General features: G+C 36.7%; 3 protein-coding genes across 8 annotated transcripts; 1 reads left to right on the plus strand and 2 right to left on the minus strand.

The window, feature by feature from the left end:
* Window positions 1–1,876: 1,876 nt before the first annotated feature.
* On the plus strand, window positions 1,877–4,925 carry LOC104807417 (plant intracellular Ras-group-related LRR protein 4-like). Of its 5 annotated transcripts, none has more exons than XR_770748.1 (5): window positions 1,877–2,729; window positions 3,038–3,951; window positions 4,071–4,254; window positions 4,332–4,384; window positions 4,483–4,925. XR_770748.1 is itself a non-coding variant. In XM_010532680.1 (4 exons), the coding sequence occupies exons 1-3, from the start codon at window positions 2,126–2,128 to the stop codon at window positions 4,209–4,211; spliced, it is 1,659 nt and encodes a 552-aa protein (XP_010530982.1). In that variant the 5' UTR covers window positions 1,877–2,125; the 3' UTR covers window positions 4,212–4,254; window positions 4,332–4,925. The 5 variants fall into 5 exon arrangements, 3 of the variants coding, with proteins under 3 accessions (XP_010530982.1, XP_019057426.1, XP_010530984.1); XR_770749.1 differs by having other exon boundaries at window positions 4,560–4,925; XM_010532680.1 differs by having other exon boundaries at window positions 4,332–4,925.
* Window positions 4,926–9,724: 4,799 nt separating this feature from the next.
* Window positions 9,725–10,598, minus strand: LOC104807418 (probable E3 ubiquitin-protein ligase ATL44). Its single transcript, XM_010532683.1, has one exon. It carries the CDS (start codon window positions 10,420–10,422, stop codon window positions 9,874–9,876), a length of 549 nt encoding a protein of 182 aa, XP_010530985.1. The 5' UTR covers window positions 10,423–10,598; the 3' UTR covers window positions 9,725–9,873.
* A 1,493-nt stretch (window positions 10,599–12,091) lies between these two features.
* Window positions 12,092–16,458, minus strand: LOC104807419 (MLO-like protein 8). Of its 2 annotated transcripts, none has more exons than XM_010532684.1 (16): window positions 16,319–16,458; window positions 15,803–16,115; window positions 15,584–15,641; window positions 15,160–15,377; window positions 14,932–15,051; window positions 14,456–14,516; window positions 14,220–14,308; window positions 14,017–14,091; window positions 13,819–13,907; window positions 13,684–13,733; window positions 13,561–13,601; window positions 13,286–13,459; window positions 13,152–13,187; window positions 12,958–13,025; window positions 12,796–12,856; window positions 12,092–12,695 (listed from the first exon to the last, which is right to left on the minus strand). In XM_010532684.1, exons 2-16 carry the CDS (start codon window positions 16,004–16,006, stop codon window positions 12,270–12,272), a joined length of 1,770 nt encoding a protein of 589 aa, XP_010530986.1. In that variant the 5' UTR covers window positions 16,007–16,115; window positions 16,319–16,458; the 3' UTR covers window positions 12,092–12,269. The 2 variants fall into 2 exon arrangements, with proteins under 2 accessions (XP_010530986.1, XP_010530987.1); XM_010532685.1 differs by lacking the exon at window positions 16,319–16,458 and adding an exon at window positions 16,223–16,238.
* Between the last annotated feature and the right edge of the window lie 3,369 nt (window positions 16,459–19,827).

Here is a 19,827-nt window from a genome sequence, read left to right on the forward strand (position 1 = left end):
CTACACCGTTATAAAATTTTGAATTAAAATTAACTAATAAATTCAAACGCAAATAAAATATATAAACTATATAATATATATACGATATTCACAATTTAAAATTCATAATTTAAACATTTCAAATCAATTCGAATACAAATACAATCATAATTTATCACATATAAAAATATTCAAAGTTCAAAATTTTAAATATTAAACACAATAAATCTTAATATTCAAAAGATTAAACATTCTAAACTTTAATAACTATAAAATATTTCTTGATTTTTTTTTAAAAATATATAAATATTAAGTATTTTAAATATTTATATCAAATTATTTTTATATTTAATAATATTATTACAAAGTACGGATCGGATATGTCGAATAATTCAACTTTGATATCTGTATCCGATAAATATTCGTATTCGATTCGTAAATTATGGATATCCAAATTTTCGATTCGGATACGAATCGAATAACGGATCTGTTCAATTTTTCGGCATTTTAACCAACCCTACAAGATAGTACTAATATCTAGGGGTGGACGTTTCAGGAAACGGTTCGGGTTCGGGACGGAATAGATCGGTTCGGTTCTTTCGGTTTTACAAAAATAGGTATCAATCGGGTTTTTTATTGTATTCGGTTCGGTTCGGTTTCGGTATCAATTCGGTTCGGTTCCGGGTTTTATTAAAAAAATATTAGATTTCCTTTAAAAATATTCGGTTTTTCGGGATTTTTAAAGTTCGGTTCGGTTCGGTTCGGTTCCGAAAAAATTCGGTTCTCTAAAAATGGTACCGTTCGAAAAATAACAACGGTTTCGGATCGGAAAAAATACCGTTTTAACGGTTCGGTTCGGTCCGGTTCCGAAGAACCGGACCGAAACGCCCAGCCCTACTAATATCTTTAATTAAAGAGAGATCTATATAATATATGTGGTTAGATTATAGAAGCAGGAAGTTTCCGTTCACGTTTGCCACGTAGGACGATTAGATTCACGAGTGACAGACATGGAAAAGTGCAGCCCACGTGACACATATTTACCCCCCAATCCCAATCATCACTCTAATTATTATTTAATTAGTCATACTTAATTAATTCCCTACTATAAACCCAAATTACATAATTCTTCTATTTTCGAAAATATTGTGAAAATTAACATATTTATTTACAGTTGCCAGCTGGATACAGGTAAGGACAGACATCATCGGCCATGTCCCCGACACGTGTCCCCTCTCACACATGGCTTTTTCTCCGATTTTAACCTTTTTTTTTTGTCTTAATTAATCACCCCCTCTTAACACTAATGATTTTTTCGTGATTAGTTAACTAAAAATTTATGTTATTGATCTGTAATGTTTCTAGTAAAACGACGCATCGTCTTCTTTCTTAATTTAATTTTGTTAATCCCCATAACATTCTGAGGGCGTTTTTTAAAAATGAATAAATTCACACGTAAAAATAATGAATTACAAAACGGTCCAAAAAAACAGTTTATTTCAATCGTTATTCTTTTCCATTTTATATGGGCAGTCAGAAAACGGAACAAGGCCCCGTTTCATGCGGATAATATTAATGTATTATTTGTTAGATTTATTTATTTAATTGGGTGTTGAAAAATACGAGAAACGGTGTACGTATAGATGGAAAAAAATGGGAAGAACGTGAGAGTCCATGGATGAACGATAGGTCACCATCCACCGTTCACGTTATTTCCGTCATCCTGAAACTTAAAATTAAATTAATTGATTAAATTTAGAAATGAATCGCTGTATTTTTGGTATTTTTTTTAAAATTAGATTAAGGAAGGCATGCAATCTTTATAATTAACTAAATAATGATGATAATAATATTAGTTACTAATAATAATATGGAGATGGAGGAGAAGAAGAGGAGGAACTGGAAGGGGAGGAGGAGAAAAAAAAAAGTTTTTTTTTTTTGACAGAGAGATAAGAGACAGAGAGTGATGGAAACAGCTGGGTTTCTTCGACGAAACAAGAACCTCTGGGTTTCTACATAAACCGCCTTTTTCTTTCTCTATCCCTTTGATTCTCGCCGTCGTTCTCGTGCAGTTTCAGTCAAAGTTTCGGTTTTTCTCTTCTGGGTTCTTCTCAATTGGGGCTCTGGAACTGTGGATTCGTAGAAAATGGAGAAGCGTTGGGAATCGACGGACCAAGTGGTGGAGGAAATCATGAGGATTCACAGATCCTTGCCTCCAAGGCCTGGGATCGACGAGGTTGAAGCTGCGAGGGATCTGATACAGAACGTCGACAAGGAGGACCAGGCGCGGTTGGAAGCCATTGCTAAGCTGACGAAGAGCTCCGAGGTTCCTGAGGAGCTTTTCATGGTGTTGCAGGAGATGAAGAAGGCCTTTGTTTACTTCCAGAGCAAAGAACAGAAGATGGAGGCTCTGAAGCTTCTCGATCTGGAATCCATCCACACTCTATTCGACGATTTGATTCAGAGAGCTTCGTCTTGCGTTTCTTCTCCGCCTTCGTCCAACGGTTCTGCCCCTGCTCCTGCTCCTGCTCGGCCTCCTCCGGTGACTCCGTCTCCAGCGCCGGCGTTTTCCTCTGGTTCTCCGACAAGCCTGAATTTTTCCGAGAAGGGGCCTGTCAAATCCAAGGAACTGTTCACACGCGACGATAGCTACGTTGCCAAGGCCAAATCCTCGATTTACGGCGATGGTATTGTTACTTCTCGCCAACCCCGGATTCTGGATTCAACGCTTCAGCCGGGAATCGCCTCCGGTGAGTTTAAATTCTACGAGCCTTCTTCTCTGCTTATCCATTGGTTCCGACCGACACATTCGGTTCGAAGCTTGTCATAACCAGTTGATAAACTAACTTGAAATGTTCGAAATATGAGGGTGTTGGAACTCGAACAGCTGAGACAAACTCATTGTGGGGGGTTTTCTTGTCCTTTCTGAGGATATAGAGCTTGAAATTCAGCACTGAATTTAACATGGAATATAGTGTTTCGATGTTCTTGATTCCTCCGTCTCCGTGAATAGAATATATTCGTTTCTCTAACTCCCATGGAATCATTGTCTGTGTAGGCCAAGATGGGGATAAGCTGAGTTTGATAAAACTTGCTAGTTTGATCGAGGCATCCGCGAAGAAAGGCACTCAAGATCTAAATCTGCAGAATAAACTGATGGATCAAGTTGAGTGGCTTCCAGATTCTATAGGCAAGTTATCGGGTCTGGTTACGTTAGATTTGTCTGAAAACCGCATATTGGTATTGCCGAATACAATTGGAGGCCTTTCGTCCTTGACAAAGCTGGATTTGCATTCTAACAGAATTTCTCAGCTCCCAGATTCAATAGGAAATCTGTTAAATTTGGTCCATCTGAATCTTAGTGGAAACCACTTATCATCTCTGCCATCAGTATTGAGCAGATTGGTTCGTCTAGAGGAGCTTGATTTGAGCTCCAACAGCCTCTCTGTTCTCCCTGAATCTATCGGTTCTCTCGTGAACCTGAAGAAACTCGACATTGAAACTAATGATATCGAGGAGATACCTCACACTATTGGCGAGTGTTCTTCACTGAAAGAACTCCGTGCTGATTATAACAAGCTCAAGGCCCTTCCGGAAGCTGTCGGGAAGATAACTACCTTAGAGGTTCTGTCTGTGCGTTACAACAACGTCCGGCAGTTACCCACGACAATGTCGTCTTTGGCCAACCTTAAAGAGCTCGATGTGAGTTTCAACGAGCTCGAGTCAGTTCCAGAGAGCTTGTGCTTTGCCACGACCCTTGTCAAGTTGAACATCGGTAACAATTTTGCCGATATGAGGTCTCTCCCGAGATCAATCGGTAACCTTGAGAATCTTGAAGTGTTAGATATCAGCAATAACCAGATCCGGTTCCTCCCAGATTCCTTCAGAATGCTTACAAGATTACGTGTGCTTCGTGCTGAGGAGAATCCTCTAGAAGTGCCTCCGAGGGATATAGCTGAAAAAGGGGCTCAGGTTCTCTACCCCTATCTCCTCTACCCTCCCATCTTTTCGATCCATATTCATTTTAATCTCTAGGGTTTTTGTTCTTCTACAATTGCAGTTGATTCAAATGGTTTTCGCCGTGTTTTCAGGCTGTTGTCCAGTATATGACTGATCTCGTCGAGAAGAGAAACACGAAGACTCAAACAGTGAAGCAGAAAAAGAGCTGGGTTCAGATGTGCTTCTTCTCCAAATCCAACAAGAGGAAACGGAACGGCATGGAGTTCGTTTAAGCCGAATCACGGAACTGCTAACAAAGTGATCTGTCCATATCAGGTAGGTTTTCTTGAGTTCGAAATAACTGGACTGGTAGTCATAGACGTTTTTGCCATTTACCCATTTCTTGTTTTCAGGTAATTCAGTTATGGCCATTGGGACAAGAATAACCTGGTCATTACACGACAATGTATACCATCATTCCACCAGTCATTTGATCTCCAAGAACTGTGCATGCCCATTATTCTTTCTTTCTTTCTTCATTTACCTGTACCATTCTTCTTGCAGGGTTCTCTCTCTCTCCCTCTCTCTCTCTCCCTCTCTATCTATACATATACTCGTTTTCTTTGTTCGTTTTCGTTTAGGACTGAGGATGGACCTTGGCAGCGCCCGGTGAACCAACTGCTGCCTCACCCTCCTTGTAAAATCCGAGGATTTTCAGTAACCCTCCTGTCTGTTTATTGTCTCTGCAACTGCATTTGCTTAAAACCCCACTGTGAGAGAGGTGAATAAGATGAGAGTAATACATATACATACACATATACATGTTTATGTACATATGTGTGTATGTGTGTGTGTATGTTTCTGTGGATAGGAATTGTGATCTTGAGATGAATTGTTGTTGAGGAGAGGCATGAGTTGGCCATCATCAAGCCCATGAACATGTTGTTGTCTTGTCTATCTGTTATGCCAATGTTTGGTCCCATTTGTTAATTAATACCTTTTATATATATATATAAGCTATTTTCTATGATATATATTGCAAAAAAGTATATAATGTGAATTTGGTCACGAGGTTTATGGTGGGCGTTGTAATACCATCATTATACATGTGAGGGCCAAGCTGTGTCAGCAATGGTTATCTATTTTCTAGATATTTGTGTTTTACACAGAACCAGTTTGGTCCCTCGTGGGTGGTCTCTGCGACAGGAATCTTGTCTAAACGCGGTCAGAATCAGTTAAAAAAAAGACCGTTTCTTTTCCCCTTGAAAGAATACAAATGGATAAGATTCTAAACGAATTCAATCCACGCGATTCTTCACCAAACCGGTTCTCTAGATTGCATTAAACCGGTATAAACCGGTAGGCTCTGCAACCGGAACAAGGGATGTAAAATGAACCCGACTCATGGACTGGTTCACCAAACCGATTCTCTAGATTGCATTAAACCGGTATAAACCGATAGGCTCTGCAACCGGAACAAGGGATGTAAAATGAATCCGACTCGTGGGCTGGTTCACGAGCCAGCCCATATTTTTGCGAGTCGGGTTCAAGTATGTTGAGCCTATAAAAAAACGGGCCTAACGAGCTAGCCCGTCCCGAGCCGGACTTTGATAAAACTTGCTAGTTTGATCGAGGCATCCGCGAAGAAAGGCACTCAAGATCTAAATCTGCAGAATAAACTGATGGATCAAGTTGAGTGGCTTCCAGATTCTATAGGCCAGTTATCGGGTCTGGTTACGTTAGATTTGTCTGAAAACCGCATATTGGTATTGCCGAATACAATTGGAGGCCTTTCGTCCTTGACAAAGCTGGATTTGCATTCTAACAGAATTTCTCAGCTCCCAGATTCAATAGGAAATCTGTTAAATTTGGTCCATCTGAATCTCATATTTTTGCGAGCCCATAAAAAACCGAGCCTAACGGGCCAGCGCGTCGCGAGCCTGGCTCGTGGCAGCTCGTCATGGGCCGGGCTGGCTCGCGGGCCAGAAAAAATAATTATTTTTTAAATTTTAATATTTTTATATATACAAATTATTTTTTTATTATATATTTAGTTTATTTTATTTAAAATTTTAATTTTTTATTATATTTTAAATATTTTAAAAATATTTAAAATATTAAAATTATTTTTAAATATTTTTTAGTATTAAAATTGTATTTTTAAAAACTATATATTTAGTTTGTGGATCGGCTCGTTTGGTTCGCGAGTTCGGATGATTTGGGATGGATTGACCTATTTTTGGCTTGCTAAAAAACGGGTTGAGCTTGGCTGTACTGAAAAATTTCTAGATCGGGATGATCCGGGTTGGGCTGAGTCGGACCAGTCCGTTTTACACCCCTAACCGGGTGTAACCCTATACGGCTAAAACCAATCCCCGGATGGCTGAAATCACACGCTGATAAGAGAGTTCGAGGGCGGCTGTTAAAGCCTCGGGCTGATACGGAAGGTTTGCATGCTCCCAAGGCAAACAAACTAATCTTGACTTTGACCATAGCGCGTGATGAGTCTCGCAAAAACATCGTTGTCTCAAACGTGACATGTGTGTTTGCGCAGATGTGAGGTATTATGAGAAGTAAGCATCATCTCATTAAATGACGTTTGTCGTGACGTCTGATTAACTACTCACTAACCTTTCAGAAAGAGTGAAATTATTTGGAAATTGAAATCTTTTCACTGCTTTCAGTGTCAATAAATATCTGTCATATATATATATATATATATGTGTGTTCGCGCGCGCGTGCGCGTGTATTCTGCAATTTTATCAGTTATCTTCATGAGTATTACAACGATTTTCTCTACATTTATTTATGATATATATCTGTCATCTTTATAACTAGAATTATACTGTATATAAATTGCCCGCAAGCGTCCAAAGTTGATTATCTAGTATAAGATATGATTCAAAGCGAAGTGAAAAGCGTATGAAAATTTAAATGATTTTCATTAACGAGATAATGATAAGGAATGTCGGGATGCATCGTATTTTTTAGGGCTTGTTGTTTCTTATAGGCTTCTTAACTTAGGGGTCAAAGGGTGGTTTTTAGGGAGACGTTTTGCGCTTCGTTCGTAACCTCTACTCCACCTAGACTTTAGGAGACAAAATCATCACATGTGACATTCATTCACTCTAGGATAAGTTCAGCTATTTCTACTTCACCCGACAATCTATTCAACTTTTTAGATAAATCTAAACTTAACTCCTAAAACCTTTCCAAACCAATCCTCACTCTATGTCCCCCATATCGTCATCCGGCCAAATCTTCGAGAGGAAAATCTTATGTAGGTGTATGAATGCATTCCTAAACCTATATGTACATATGCAACCTATTAATGACAGTCCATGCAAGTATGTACAAAATGTAAGACTTTTCTCTCTTTTTTTCGATGAATATGGAATGCATAATTCTAAGTGCAAATGATGTGAATGATGTGCAGAGCTGATGGGTATGTAATATATATATATATTATATTAAAAAAAGCTATATGAATGGAATGTCATTAATGAGTGTATGAATGTGAACACTGAAAAGCAAATAAAAAAAGGTTAGGGAAATGGTGGTGGAATAAGAAGAGAATCTTTGGACTGAATTTGGCCAAGTTAGGAGCAAAGTAAAGTGTAGAAATGATAAGTGATATAATACGTTATACTTACAACAACATGACATTTAAAACCTCGGACCACCTTCCACTCCCTTTCTTTTAATTCTTTTTTATTTTGTGTTTCACATAATGTAATTCTTTATATCTTTTTTTTTATTAGTTTTCTATATTCCCCAAAATTATTAATTATCACGTAACTCTTTATTCGACGAAAGAGACAAATACTTCAATTATACGATATTGCTAAACCTTGTAAATCCGAATATCGTTTCCAAGGCTTTTGTCCTAACCCCACAAAAGGAGAGGGGCTTAGGCCAACTTTTATGTCAGAAAGCTGATTTTTAATCCAAGAAATTTATATATAAACTCGTCATTTTATTTAGACACTGAAAAAAAATTATTATCGTGATTTTTTTTAAAAAAAATATATCGAATTATCATAGTTTTAATTGCTAAAACGTGGTGAATTTATAATGTCAAAAGTGGAGTAATTAGTGCATTTGTCAAAGACCTTTTAGAAAGCACTAATCATTTTGTTCGCCGAGTTTCATCAGACACGTAATAAAAATAGAACTCATCCATATGGATTATATCTGCGGATTCATACACACAATCACACATATATTATATATATAAAAAATTCCAAATCACAAATTATATATAAATATAATATGTGAATAAATGAACACCAATGGAAAATTATAGTAACAAAATTCCCTTGTTTGGAATCATGGAAGAAACAATGTTTTCCATAATAATTATTGCTCTATGTTAAAAGTTTTTGTTTATGTTACAGAATTCAAGATTTACTTTTTTAAAAATATTAGTATGTACTAAAGAAAATCATATTTGTGTATCTTATAAAAAAGATGTATTTTTCAAATATATTTATATATAAAAATTTGAAAGCAAAAATTTTATTATTATATATATATATATATATATTTCTATATCCGGACTGTAAAAATTTATTAGACTAAAGATCCAAATTTTTTGTGTGTGTGTATATATATGTATGTATTTGTAGATTTATGAGTAAAATATTTTATTGATTCTTTACGATAACTGAAAAAGATAAAGTAAAGTTAAATCTCTTGGGCCGCTTTACCTTTACCTTTAAATCCTAATTTGATAAATTAAAAAAAATGAAAAGATAAAAAGGCAAAAGGTTCTTGATCAAGTGAAAATTGGATAATGTTTCCCGTGCTTGTGTGCTTGGTGGGTGGCAGCATTCTCTCTCTCTCTCTCCAACTTTTTTCCTTAACCAATGATTTAATCAACAATTTGGACAGACTAATATAACAATTTCTGAATTCCATTGTATATTTCGAATAGAAGTACAATCATTAGATTAAGATCATGATTATTATATATGTACATTATTTGTTAATTAAGGAGAGAGAGAGAGTTATGAAAGGATAATGTTGGAGAAACCACAATTGGTAGTGCAGTGATTTAGAGGTAATAAATCATTATAAAGATCTTGGGTTCAATTTCACTAGTAGAGAGTGATGTAATTTCTAAATCAAAATGGTCCATATATAAAGATTGATCCCGTATCTAGGATGGATGTAGTCGGGTCGAAGAGATGAAGAATGATCCTGGTTATCCAATAAAAAAAGATAACGTTGGAGAGGTGAGATTGAAGCAAAACCCATTTGGAGGTGAAAATGGGGATAAGACCGCCATGTGCCTCCTTCAACATTATCATCACTTATCATGACAGACAGCGACCACCACCACAATCAACACATTACGTTTTTATATAATAATTTAATAATAATAATAATTATAAATCTGCATAAATTTCACACATATATATATATATATACACATACATACACCCATGCATTCATTATAAAAAATCATTAAAATTTTGGATCCGTCGGTCAAGTGAAGAATTTCAGTGAGACTTGGACAAGTCTACTGGTAGGTTTGTATATTTAAAATCATATAACTTAATTTATACAAATACAAATATATGTTTGTATATTCTCTTTTTGTTTATTTATAATGAGGAAAAAGCACATTACTGTGTATCTTTGGGAGATGGGTTTTGCTAAAAGATGCTCATAATATGACTCCTAATTTCCAATCTTTTTTTTTTGCTTCTCGAGTAAATCGATGTTTTCGTTCAAATTTAATGTATAGTTATATCATATGATAATAACCATATTTTATTTTCTGAATTCAATTCATGTAATCACCAAGGAATGAAGTCGGTCCATCTGATTTCAGAGCAAAGGAAACAAATCTCTTGAAGTATTACAGATTTTGTCTAAATCCCTAACCATGAAACTCGCTCTTTACATATTTCCTTTTTTTTTTCATTCTCAAGAGAAATAAAAATATCGTTATGGAAGAAAAGCAGGGATCGCCGTGGTGGGTGGCGGCCGATGCTGGTGGTGACGGTGGGGCTGATCTTGCGCCGCCTTGATCTCGGCCTCCGCCGCCGGGACGTGACCGCACCGGTCACACCTCAAAGGTACAAGAATCCGGCGACACGACGGGCACGACGACCTCGAAGCTAGCCACCGATCGATGCACGAAACGTGGAAGGCGTGGCCGCAGAGTGGCAAAACCCTGATTTCCTCGCCGTCGGCGAAGTCGGTGAGGCAGATGGCGCAGTCAGTGGCCGGCTGCGGCTCGGCGGAGGAGAAGGTGAATCTCGGTATAGACTCCAGAGCTTTCTTCTTAAGGCCTTTCTTCGGCGGCGGCGGCGGAGAATTTCCGGTGAATCTTCGAATCCAGACGCAGCGGGCCACCGCCACGAGGCCGGCGACGCAGATGAGGGCGCAGAGGAGGGCCGAGAGGATGACGACCATGTCGGACTCCGCCGCGAGGACCTCTTGCTCCGGCGGCGCCGCCGCCGCCGTTTGCAGGATTCTGGACGGCCGTGCCATAGCTTTGTTTTTTTTTTTTGGTTGTGTGTGAAGAGAGAATGTGAAGCGATGATTGATAAGGAGGAGCACTGTGCTTCTAGTCTGATCCAACTTAAACAAGTAGACAAAGACATATATATGTGTGTGTGTGTATATATAGTGGAAATTGCAGACAAAATTAATAAATATTTAATTACTTCCACGTTAGAAAAGTTTGGCCGTCGAAGAAAAAGTGACAAATTTTAAAAGATGCGAATTTCCAAGATTCGGAAATCAGTTTGAAAGGAAAAAAGACCCCTTTTACAAAAGAGATATTTATATAAATAAATCTAAATCGTAATCGGTAGGTATGATTTATAAGTTATAATCACTTGAAAAGAAACGTTTCCACTTTTAACTGTCAAATAAAATAAACATCTTTGTATGATATTTTTCTTTTTAAAAAAAGTGTTCTCATATGCAACTTGGAATGTGTTCAATGTTCATGCATTGTTCATTTGGATAATATCGTATGAGATACTATAAAAACAAAATATTCTTTTATGATTATGAAGAAATTATAAAAAAAATAAATTAGAAAACGGGGGGAAAGTAGGGTGTAAAATGAGTCAAAGTAGAGATTGAAAGAGGGTAGGTGGAAGGCTTGTTAGGTTCTGTTTCAATGAAGACTTTTGTTTCCTAAACCTACCTCGAATTTTTAAAATTATTTATTTTATATATATATAGTTTAAACCCTACAGGAAAGGCCATAGAGTGAGATACGGTGTGCGGCAATGGTTTTCCCGACACGTGTGATTAAACCGGATGGTTGGAAGGAACTATGTCCGAGATTATAATATAATATCCATCGAGTTCCTAATATTCTCGTTATCGTTTAAAATCTATAAATTAAACAAATAAAAAAAAGGGGAAAATAAATAACTATGTTCCTTCAAATAAAAAAAGTTATAAAAATATCATAAAAAAAAAGGCCCGATTGGATTATTTCCTTTGAAGTCCCTCTCCGTCGCTTATGGCACAGAATGTGGAAAGATACCTTAAAGAGAAGTTCATAATGGAATGGACTGAAAAACCATATTATATATTATGAGTCACACCAAAAATATCCTAGCTCACCAGAATGGATTCATAGCTGATATAAATATATAAAATTTGTTTTTATATAATCCTTTGAAAAATTAGATATAAACAGGTTAAACAACTTATACCCTAACTCATCAAGTGCTTTCTTAGTCTTTTTATGCAAGAGAAAGGAACCAATAATTTAAATTGGACACCTCTAAAGGAAATCAATAATGGAGAAAGATTGATGGAAACATGTCGAAATATATAATAACATTACATGGGGCTCAAAATATAATCTTGATATCCATACAAATATATATATATATATATATACATATATATACATATATATATGTATATGGGTGTTGGGGATTGTGTTGTAATGTCTCCTCCTCTGTGAGAAAAGGACATAACAAAAGATGGGTGTGTCATCTCACATGCGCCCATATCTCTTCTCTTTGTTTATATGATGAAAACCTAACCAATCATATGCCCTAAAGATCCTATCTTTCTCTTTGTTTTCTCTTTATGGACACTAACCCTTCAATCTTAGGGGCACCTTCCACAAAAAGAGAAAGAAAAAAGTGGTGTTGCCTTTGTTAGCATGTCCCATGTGCAATTTGGATGTGAAACAAAAGCTTTGCCCTTTCAAGAATCTATTGGCAGAAAGAATCTGTGTACCACAACCCATCAGAGAACCTTGGCTATGCAAAAGCCCGAATCTTTTTCGGCATTTTTAGAGCAAAGTATGGATCTTTACACACAAACAAAAAAAAAAGTTTATCAGCAGCACCTGACCGTTTTCACTGTGATCCTTTACTAGGTGCAGGCTTAGCGAAGGAGAAATCTTTTTCATCAATGGCTTCACCATCACTGTGTGTCTCGGTGGCCTCGGGTTCTTGCTTGCGATGATCAACCCTCACGACAAGATCGAACCCTGTTGGCTTTGGAGACAAGGGCTCCGTGTCTGTCTCGAACTCTGATGTCTCGTTGTCACGGTCATCGTATGTGGAAGACCGAGTCGAGTGGCCTGTAGTTTTGTAACGGTGCAAGGTCCGTCCTGATGATGAACGGATCGTTGACCCTGTCGGGCTTGCGCTTCCGTCTCCTAGTCTCCTGCTCTGAATCTTCCCGCCTTTCCCTTGCTTCTTCTTCACCGCCATTCGCCATTTCTTGAGTGCCTTTGAGGTTTGTTCATCGAACACGGATTTCTTCATGCGTGAACCCATCTGAAAACGCATCCATTGCCGAGGGTTTTGGATCTTTTTTTACATTGCAAGACAAAAATATGGAACTCCAAGCTTTCAAAACGAGGAAATATGCAAGTACCTGAGTTACAAGTGCATACAGAGGAAGCGTGATGTAGCTGCAAAGGCATAACCCTGCAAGTCTGCAAGAGGACATGGCAGCGATGAATCAGTTTCAAGAACACGAGACCTCATTTATACATTAAATACGATCAACTTTTCGGGCTCCGGACAACATTCTCACCCGATAGATACTTTTAGAATGGCAACCTTGAAGTTGGGATGATAGCATGAATTCGATCCAAAGGAATACTGCACCGAGGAAGAGGAAGAAGAAGAAGAAGAAGAAACAATAATCATATTATTGTGTTTTGAGTAAAGATTACTCTCTTCAGTTTTCGAGAACCAAAGAAGAAAGGTTAAGCTGTTTAGATTTACCCATATCCAAAAGAAATACGTGATCTGAAATGCGTTCTGCAAGAACCATAAAGACACGGGTCAGGTTTGAAATGTATATATACGAAAGCGGGTCTCGTGTTTTATGACCAGTGTAGAAGAAACTGTTCAAGAACCTGAAATAAGGCGAAATGGATAAGATGAAGAAGTAACTGAGGATGACCAAACCAGAAGTATCTGTCGGATCCTTGGACAAGAGGCATTCCTTGGACAACTGCGTGTCTGTCGGTGATTTCAAGTGCCATCTTTGTCAGAATTGCCTGAAGCTTTGTCCCCACTGCTAAGATGATCTGTAAGCAGATTGTCAGATGATAATAAGAACCCTGACCCGGCACCCATTTTATTTTTTCAGAAGAATCATGAATAAGAAAGGCGAAAAAAAGATTCTTACGATAACAGGCACCACGGAACCAATATACAAAGTATTCCAGCCTGAAATACCAAAGAATCAGATTAAGACATGAGCAGACAGTTCGGTTAGGAAGCTTTAGATATCGAAGGAACAAGCTTATACCGTGAACATTTAGGAGTAGGTATATCACAAAAGATGCCCAGAGAACCGGACTGCAAAAAAGACACAAGAATCGGGTCAAATGATGTGTAAAACATTACGAAAGAAGCGTAGTGGCAGAACACATTTGGTAAGTACCTCACTCCGACCACCATCTTGAAGTCGTCCTCTAAGGATCTCTTTATGTATTTTTGAAAGTTAAATTGTCTTCCTGGACCCAGATGAACCTATATGAATCAGAACAGACACAATCAGACAAATAATAAGAATGCTAGATCTGATATGTCTGGGAATTGAAATCAACTATAGTTGCGAAGTTTTAAAAAAAAAACTTACAGCAATGAACCCGTTTCTCAGTGTCAAGTAGTCAGTTTTCCCAACGGATCTGACAAACTGTCTGAAGAAACATCCCTGCAGAGAATGATAGAATTTGAACAGATTAAGATTCAGGACATGTGAGAACTGCGTGAGTTTCTATAGGCATGAATATCAGCAGTTGACCGGAAAAAAAAGGAGTAAATGAATGGTGTGTGTCTTACAACATAGAAAAAAAATGGAATCCTTGTCCAGAAGCTGGTATGTGCTCTAACAAAAGATGTTTCATGGGTTAGCCTGAATCTGGAAGGATCTGTGGCCGATCATAAAAAAAAAAACAGTTTCAGAGTCCAAAACAACACCCAGATCAAGATATTAAAACGGATACGTCATTATATAAAACCCAAGGGAGTTTCAAGAATTTGGATGGAGATGGGTCAGAGGAAGAATGATCGAATACCAGTTGAGAACTCGTAATCGTGGGATGATACCTCTTGCTCCCAGTGTTTCCAGCCACGTATCTGCACAAAAAAAAAAGGCCATCTTCCTCTCATTATCAAAGACGAGCCAACATTTTCAGGGACTGTTAAAATGACCTTCATCCTGAACCAATGGAGGATAAACCGGTTCTGATCATCGCTATTTGAGTTTTGTTCCTTGATGTTTCATAACAGGAGAAAAAAAAACTCCGATTCTACTGAATATTGGAGCAGGTTTTAACATTAGAGGCATTTTGAAAAATGAAACAAGGTGGTTTCAGCTGGCGACTTCATGAACAAACCCTGTGATCTGACATATTTTCAGCCAGTTTCACCAGCACCTAGCTTGTCTACGATAAGACAAACCCATGTTTTGCTTCTGTGATTTTTGTTACAGGGGCTGAGGAACAGGTAATAAACGAAAGTTTTTGAAACTTGAAATAGCCTTACAGCTTACCTTCAACCTCCCAAGCATCATGGTTAGGAAGCTGTAAAGGACATGGAATACTGCTAAGAAGAAGATGAGGATGTGCAACTGATGCAGGGCCTCGGCAGATATAAGCTGTTGTTTATGAGCCTGCGGCATTATTACATAACACGATCAGCAAAACCCAATGTTTATTTTACACATGCTGAGACCGGTGGAAGGGTAAGGGTAAGAGAATAGATGAAGGCATAAACTCACCTCCAAGCATTTTTTAGCTGACCCTCCGTCTTCTGACAGAAACCTGTGGTCGAACCACAGGAGCTTACGATGACTGTCCTCATTCTCGTGTTCACTATTGCCAGGAGAAGCCGGGCATGGGAGCATGGTACGAGCAGCTTTTTCAGGGATGCATATCTTCAAAATGTAGCTTTGTCCGAACGTGAGAAGCAAGGATATGAACCCCAGAACCATCAGTTCTGCAACGCAATGAAAAAGAATCTAGATTTGGCATTCAAATCAAGAATCTAGGTGATAATTTTAGAGAAGCCCTATCAATAAATATCTACAACTTCAAACTTTCCACAGAAAAGACCTCCCCCTAATGGCTCTGAGGTTCTATAATGAGATTCGAACTTAAAACCGAGCAACCGCGATAAATGGAGACAGAGCCTTGCGATTTTACCTGATTTGACCTTCTCCAGGGCATCGAGGAGAGCTTTCTTGTGGCGTTCCCACAACACCTGGAGTGAAACCAGATCACATCAAGACACAGACCCGACTCATCAGGAACAGAAACTGAAGCAGAAAGGCAGTTCCTTTCCTCATATTAAACAAAACCCACCCTCCGTTAACGTCCCAGGATTATGAATCCACAAAAGAAAATCCCATCAAAGATGCTTACCGTCCCCAATTTGTGTAGAAATTTTTCCAGAAGAACAGAGACGGCGATGAAGAAGGTACAAACGGCGGAGACAGCCCATGTCGGCGTCTGACTGAGTTCTCTCTGTTTGTCGCCGCTTTTCTCCTCCGCCGCGAAAACCGTTTCTCCGGCGAGGAGCCACCATAGGTTGAGGCAAATCAGCAGCGAAGAGCGGACACTTCCCATTTTCAAGGTTTCACAGGCACTTCCCAAAAATTCCCCAAAGCCGGATATTCTCCAACAAGAAGATACGTCTTCAGTTCTTACATTAAATACACAGAAGCTGTCGAGCTGTCTGAAATTACATTTACGGAAACTGTCGTTGTTACACGGTTTATTTTGCGCACTTAAAGACTATAAACCTTATCAACTTGTAGAACCCTACTATTACCCATCACCCACCGTCGTAGAAACCTCGACTGATCAATGACGGATTCGGGAATTCGAATTTAATTTCAGAACTGACAGATTCTGATTCAAGAAAGTCTAGATTTTTACCTGCCGATATAAAGAAAATGAGAGCGATCAGTAGGTTTAACCAGAAGAAGAAGAAGTGAGGATTAATGAAGCGCGTGAGAGTTGGCTGAGATGGAGAAGAAACTGGAAGCCAGTGAAATCTGCCATTGATTGAGATACGCTAATTGACCGCTGTTTTTGGAGGTTTTTGTCCGAAAGAATAAGAAAAAAGACGTTGAAATTGATTAACACTTTAATAAATAAAAAACACAAAGGATTTCCTTTTAAAAACAAAATCGAAGATTTTTATATTAAGATTTTGTAATTTTCGGATAATTAATTATATGGTATGTATTTAGCATCATATATATGGATTCAAACTTAAAAAAATTACATTCTGTATTTTATTTATTGTGTATGTTAGCTTTTCTAAACTTGATTAGATGTTTCATATAAACTTCAATCTTTTACAACTTTGTTTCAATATATAAATTTATTATAAGCTTCTAATCATAGATTAGTGATCTAATTTATTTCTTAGGAGGGTCGTCTAACCGGTCCTACTTGTTGAACAAACTCCACTTCTCATGTGAAAACGTTTCAACTTAGAAAGTATAGGCCCGATTTGAATAATAAGAAATATATTGCTAATGATTTTTTTTTTTGGGTTGTTAGCAAGCAAAGCAAAGGATACCGAATAAAATTATTTTACTAATTATTTCAATATTTTTTAATAAACTATATTTTTAAACACCATAAATATTCTTGATTATTTTTTGTTTGATCTTCCACCATTTTCTCCTCAGCTGTCTCTTTCATTGGTCCCCTTCCTCCCGTTGCATATACATGAATACATGTATAAATATGTCTATGTATACGACTGCATATACGAGGGTGAATGAAAGTTGATCAAATATTGTGATCGCTATAATTTAATGTTATTTTTAGATAACATGTAAACGATTGAAGAAAATGTATCAAATTATCATATGAAAAATAGAAATTGATTATTTTTTCTCAAAACAGATTACAAAGTTTTAAGAAATACACTTTACAGAATAATTATGTGTGTATTTACATTTTTAACAACAAAAAAATAATAATTATGTGTGCGTATTCCAACAAAGTAGATTTAATTTAAATTATTATGTTTTTTTTTTCTCACTTTTTAGGTCTTATGGGGTCGATGTGTGACAGGCCTTTTGTTTCGCGTTGAAAAGGGGATGCACCAATTACCGATTTCAACAATAACAAAGTTCAAGCACTAACATGATTATTTTTGTTTTACCAAAAAAAATAATAATTATTTTTGTCTTTCTTCGCCTAACCAATAAAATAAATAATTTATATATTTGCATGTTGACAATTGTTATTTGTTACGTCCTCATGCAATGTTTTTAAATTAAGACGCGGAAATTATATTTTCTCATTATTCTTGACATGAATTATAGGAATCGAATTTGTACTAAAGTATCAAAGAACTCAAGTTTTTTTTTTCTTTTTCCTCGGAAAAACTATTTTTTTTTCTTTTTTAGAAGTAATTATATTTTTTTATGCAGAGCTAGGAGTATAAGGTTATATTTTATTTGTTTTATATTCATTCAATTTTATATATTCAAATTTAAATATGGTGTTAGAACTAATGGTTAGCAAGTGAAAACATTAACCACAAAATTAATTATGATCCATGTCTAGTTAATACGTTCACATTTGAAAAACTTTATTTTTTCTAATAAGATCATTAATTTTCCTGCATTTAATACTACGCGGAATGCCGGAGTTTGACTCCTGCGTAACATTTGCACAAATGGTCTTTTCTTTTTACTAACTTTTAACTAATAAAAAAATATTATAATTATTTTTAAATATTAAATGGTATTAAAAAGTCCATAACAATATGAGATAATATATGTATTTTAATTAGGAAATATCTCACGAACATGCAAATTCAACGAAAATGAAAACAGATGTCGTGAGTTCATGAAGTAAAGTACTAGCAATTCGGTATTTGTTTACGGCTCATTAGAGACATTCTTCTATTCATCATTATAGATGTTGGATTTGGTCGGGAAAGACAAATACATATACTAATATTTTCAATTAGTGTAGTTTTTTTTTTTTTTAATATAATGCCCATCAATTATATTTTAAATTTTTTTAATATCACAATGATTAATCAAGAACGAAGTTCCATGATTATGTGGACACATATATTAAACGACAATACAAGATGCCCGAACCAACATCATCGATCGACAAATGATCAACTGTAACACTAACCGAAATCAGTATAGTATAAACCTATACACACACATATACAGTCTAATATCTGTATTGCCTTGTATACATGTTCTTCAAAGGAATTGTACGTCGTAAATTTTAGTTGTTGAAAATTGGTTAGAACTAATAATTCAATTAAAAGTGTAGTACTAGTGCAATATCCTGTCAAATGAGCAGCGACGTCACAAACTCACGTAGTATAACAAATAATATTATATCATATCATTTTGTGTACGTAGATCGTTTTAGTTTTCCATACGGACCGATATTTTATATTACAGCATCACACGCGTGCGTGTGTGTATATATATACAAAAGTGATTATACGTATGAGTATATGGTACGTATATGGTTGTAATATATATTTACGAGACGCACAAGTAATATAATTACTCCAATAAAAAAAAGTAATATGATTACATAACAAAATAAAATATAAACGGAGTCTAAGAAAGCGCACATCACATATGTCATATGTGACTTGTATGCGTGTGCATTTACATACTATACTTGTATATATATGTATATAATGTATGCACATATTATATATTATTCGAATACAGTGGCGGTGCCATTGTTTTTAACCCAAGTCCTCTTTTTAATATATATACACATACACACGCGTCAGTGGGCCTACGCACTAGTAATCGTATCCTTATGCATATAAATATATGTAGAGAGTTTTTGTCAAAGCTTTTTTTTTTTTTTGCACACACAAAAACACATTATACACACATATGTAACAGATATAATGGGGCATATAAAGAGTGTTTCAAGCAAAAAAAAAGTTAATTAATTTATTTTTAACCAAAAGGTTCACCTGAATCTTCGACTCAATCTACCTCTATCTAGACCCGGAAACAGTCTTTAGGGACCCGGCGACAGAGGTTCAGAGAGCAACATCCTTCCAACCGAAAAATTATCCTCCTCTCTTTCCAACAACTCGAATCAAACTCGTGACTTGGGTAAAAAAATTAATTATTTATCTAAAAAAAGGAAATAAAAAAGTAATAAGGACACGTGTCCTGTTCTGCCTTTAATTTATAGTTTTTGCTAAATATGAATAAAAAACACAAAACACAAAACAGGTAAAAACCTTTATGCGGTGTTTTTCTTCTCTTTTTTTCCCCCTTCTAATATTCTCCTTTGAATTTTGCCGACAGCCTGAGAGAGAGAGAGAGAGAGAGAGAGAGAGAGAGAGAGAGAGAGAGAGAGAGAGAGAGAGAGAGAGAGAGAGAGAGAGAGAGAGAGAGCGTGTGAGGGTCATGCAT

Source organism: Tarenaya hassleriana, unplaced genomic scaffold (assembly GCF_000463585.1).
Source record: "Tarenaya hassleriana unplaced genomic scaffold, ASM46358v1 Cleome13, whole genome shotgun sequence".
NCBI lineage: Eukaryota > Viridiplantae > Streptophyta > Magnoliopsida > Brassicales > Cleomaceae > Tarenaya > Tarenaya hassleriana.

Excerpts from the sequence above, each read along its gene's own strand:
- LOC104807417 (XM_010532680.1), top strand. The coding sequence starts at position 2,126 with ATGGAGAAGCGTTGGGAATCGACGGACCAAGTGGTGGAGGAAATCATG. Across the intron at positions 2,730-3,037 it reads TCAGCCGGGAATCGCCTCCG|GCCAAGATGGGGATAAGCTG; the intron begins GTGAGTTTAAAT and ends TTGTCTGTGTAG. Across the intron at positions 3,952-4,070 it reads TAGCTGAAAAAGGGGCTCAG|GCTGTTGTCCAGTATATGAC; the intron begins GTTCTCTACCCC and ends CCGTGTTTTCAG.
- LOC104807418 (XM_010532683.1), bottom strand. The coding sequence starts at position 10,422 with ATGGCACGGCCGTCCAGAATCCTGCAAACGGCGGCGGCGGCGCCGCCG.
- LOC104807419 (XM_010532684.1), bottom strand. The coding sequence starts at position 16,006 with ATGGGAAGTGTCCGCTCTTCGCTGCTGATTTGCCTCAACCTATGGTGG. Across the intron at positions 13,908-14,016 it reads TGAGAAACGGGTTCATTGCT|GTTCATCTGGGTCCAGGAAG; the intron begins GTAAGTTTTTTT and ends TGATTCATATAG. Across the intron at positions 13,460-13,560 it reads GTTCCGTGGTGCCTGTTATC|ATCATCTTAGCAGTGGGGAC; the intron begins GTAAGAATCTTT and ends ATCTGCTTACAG.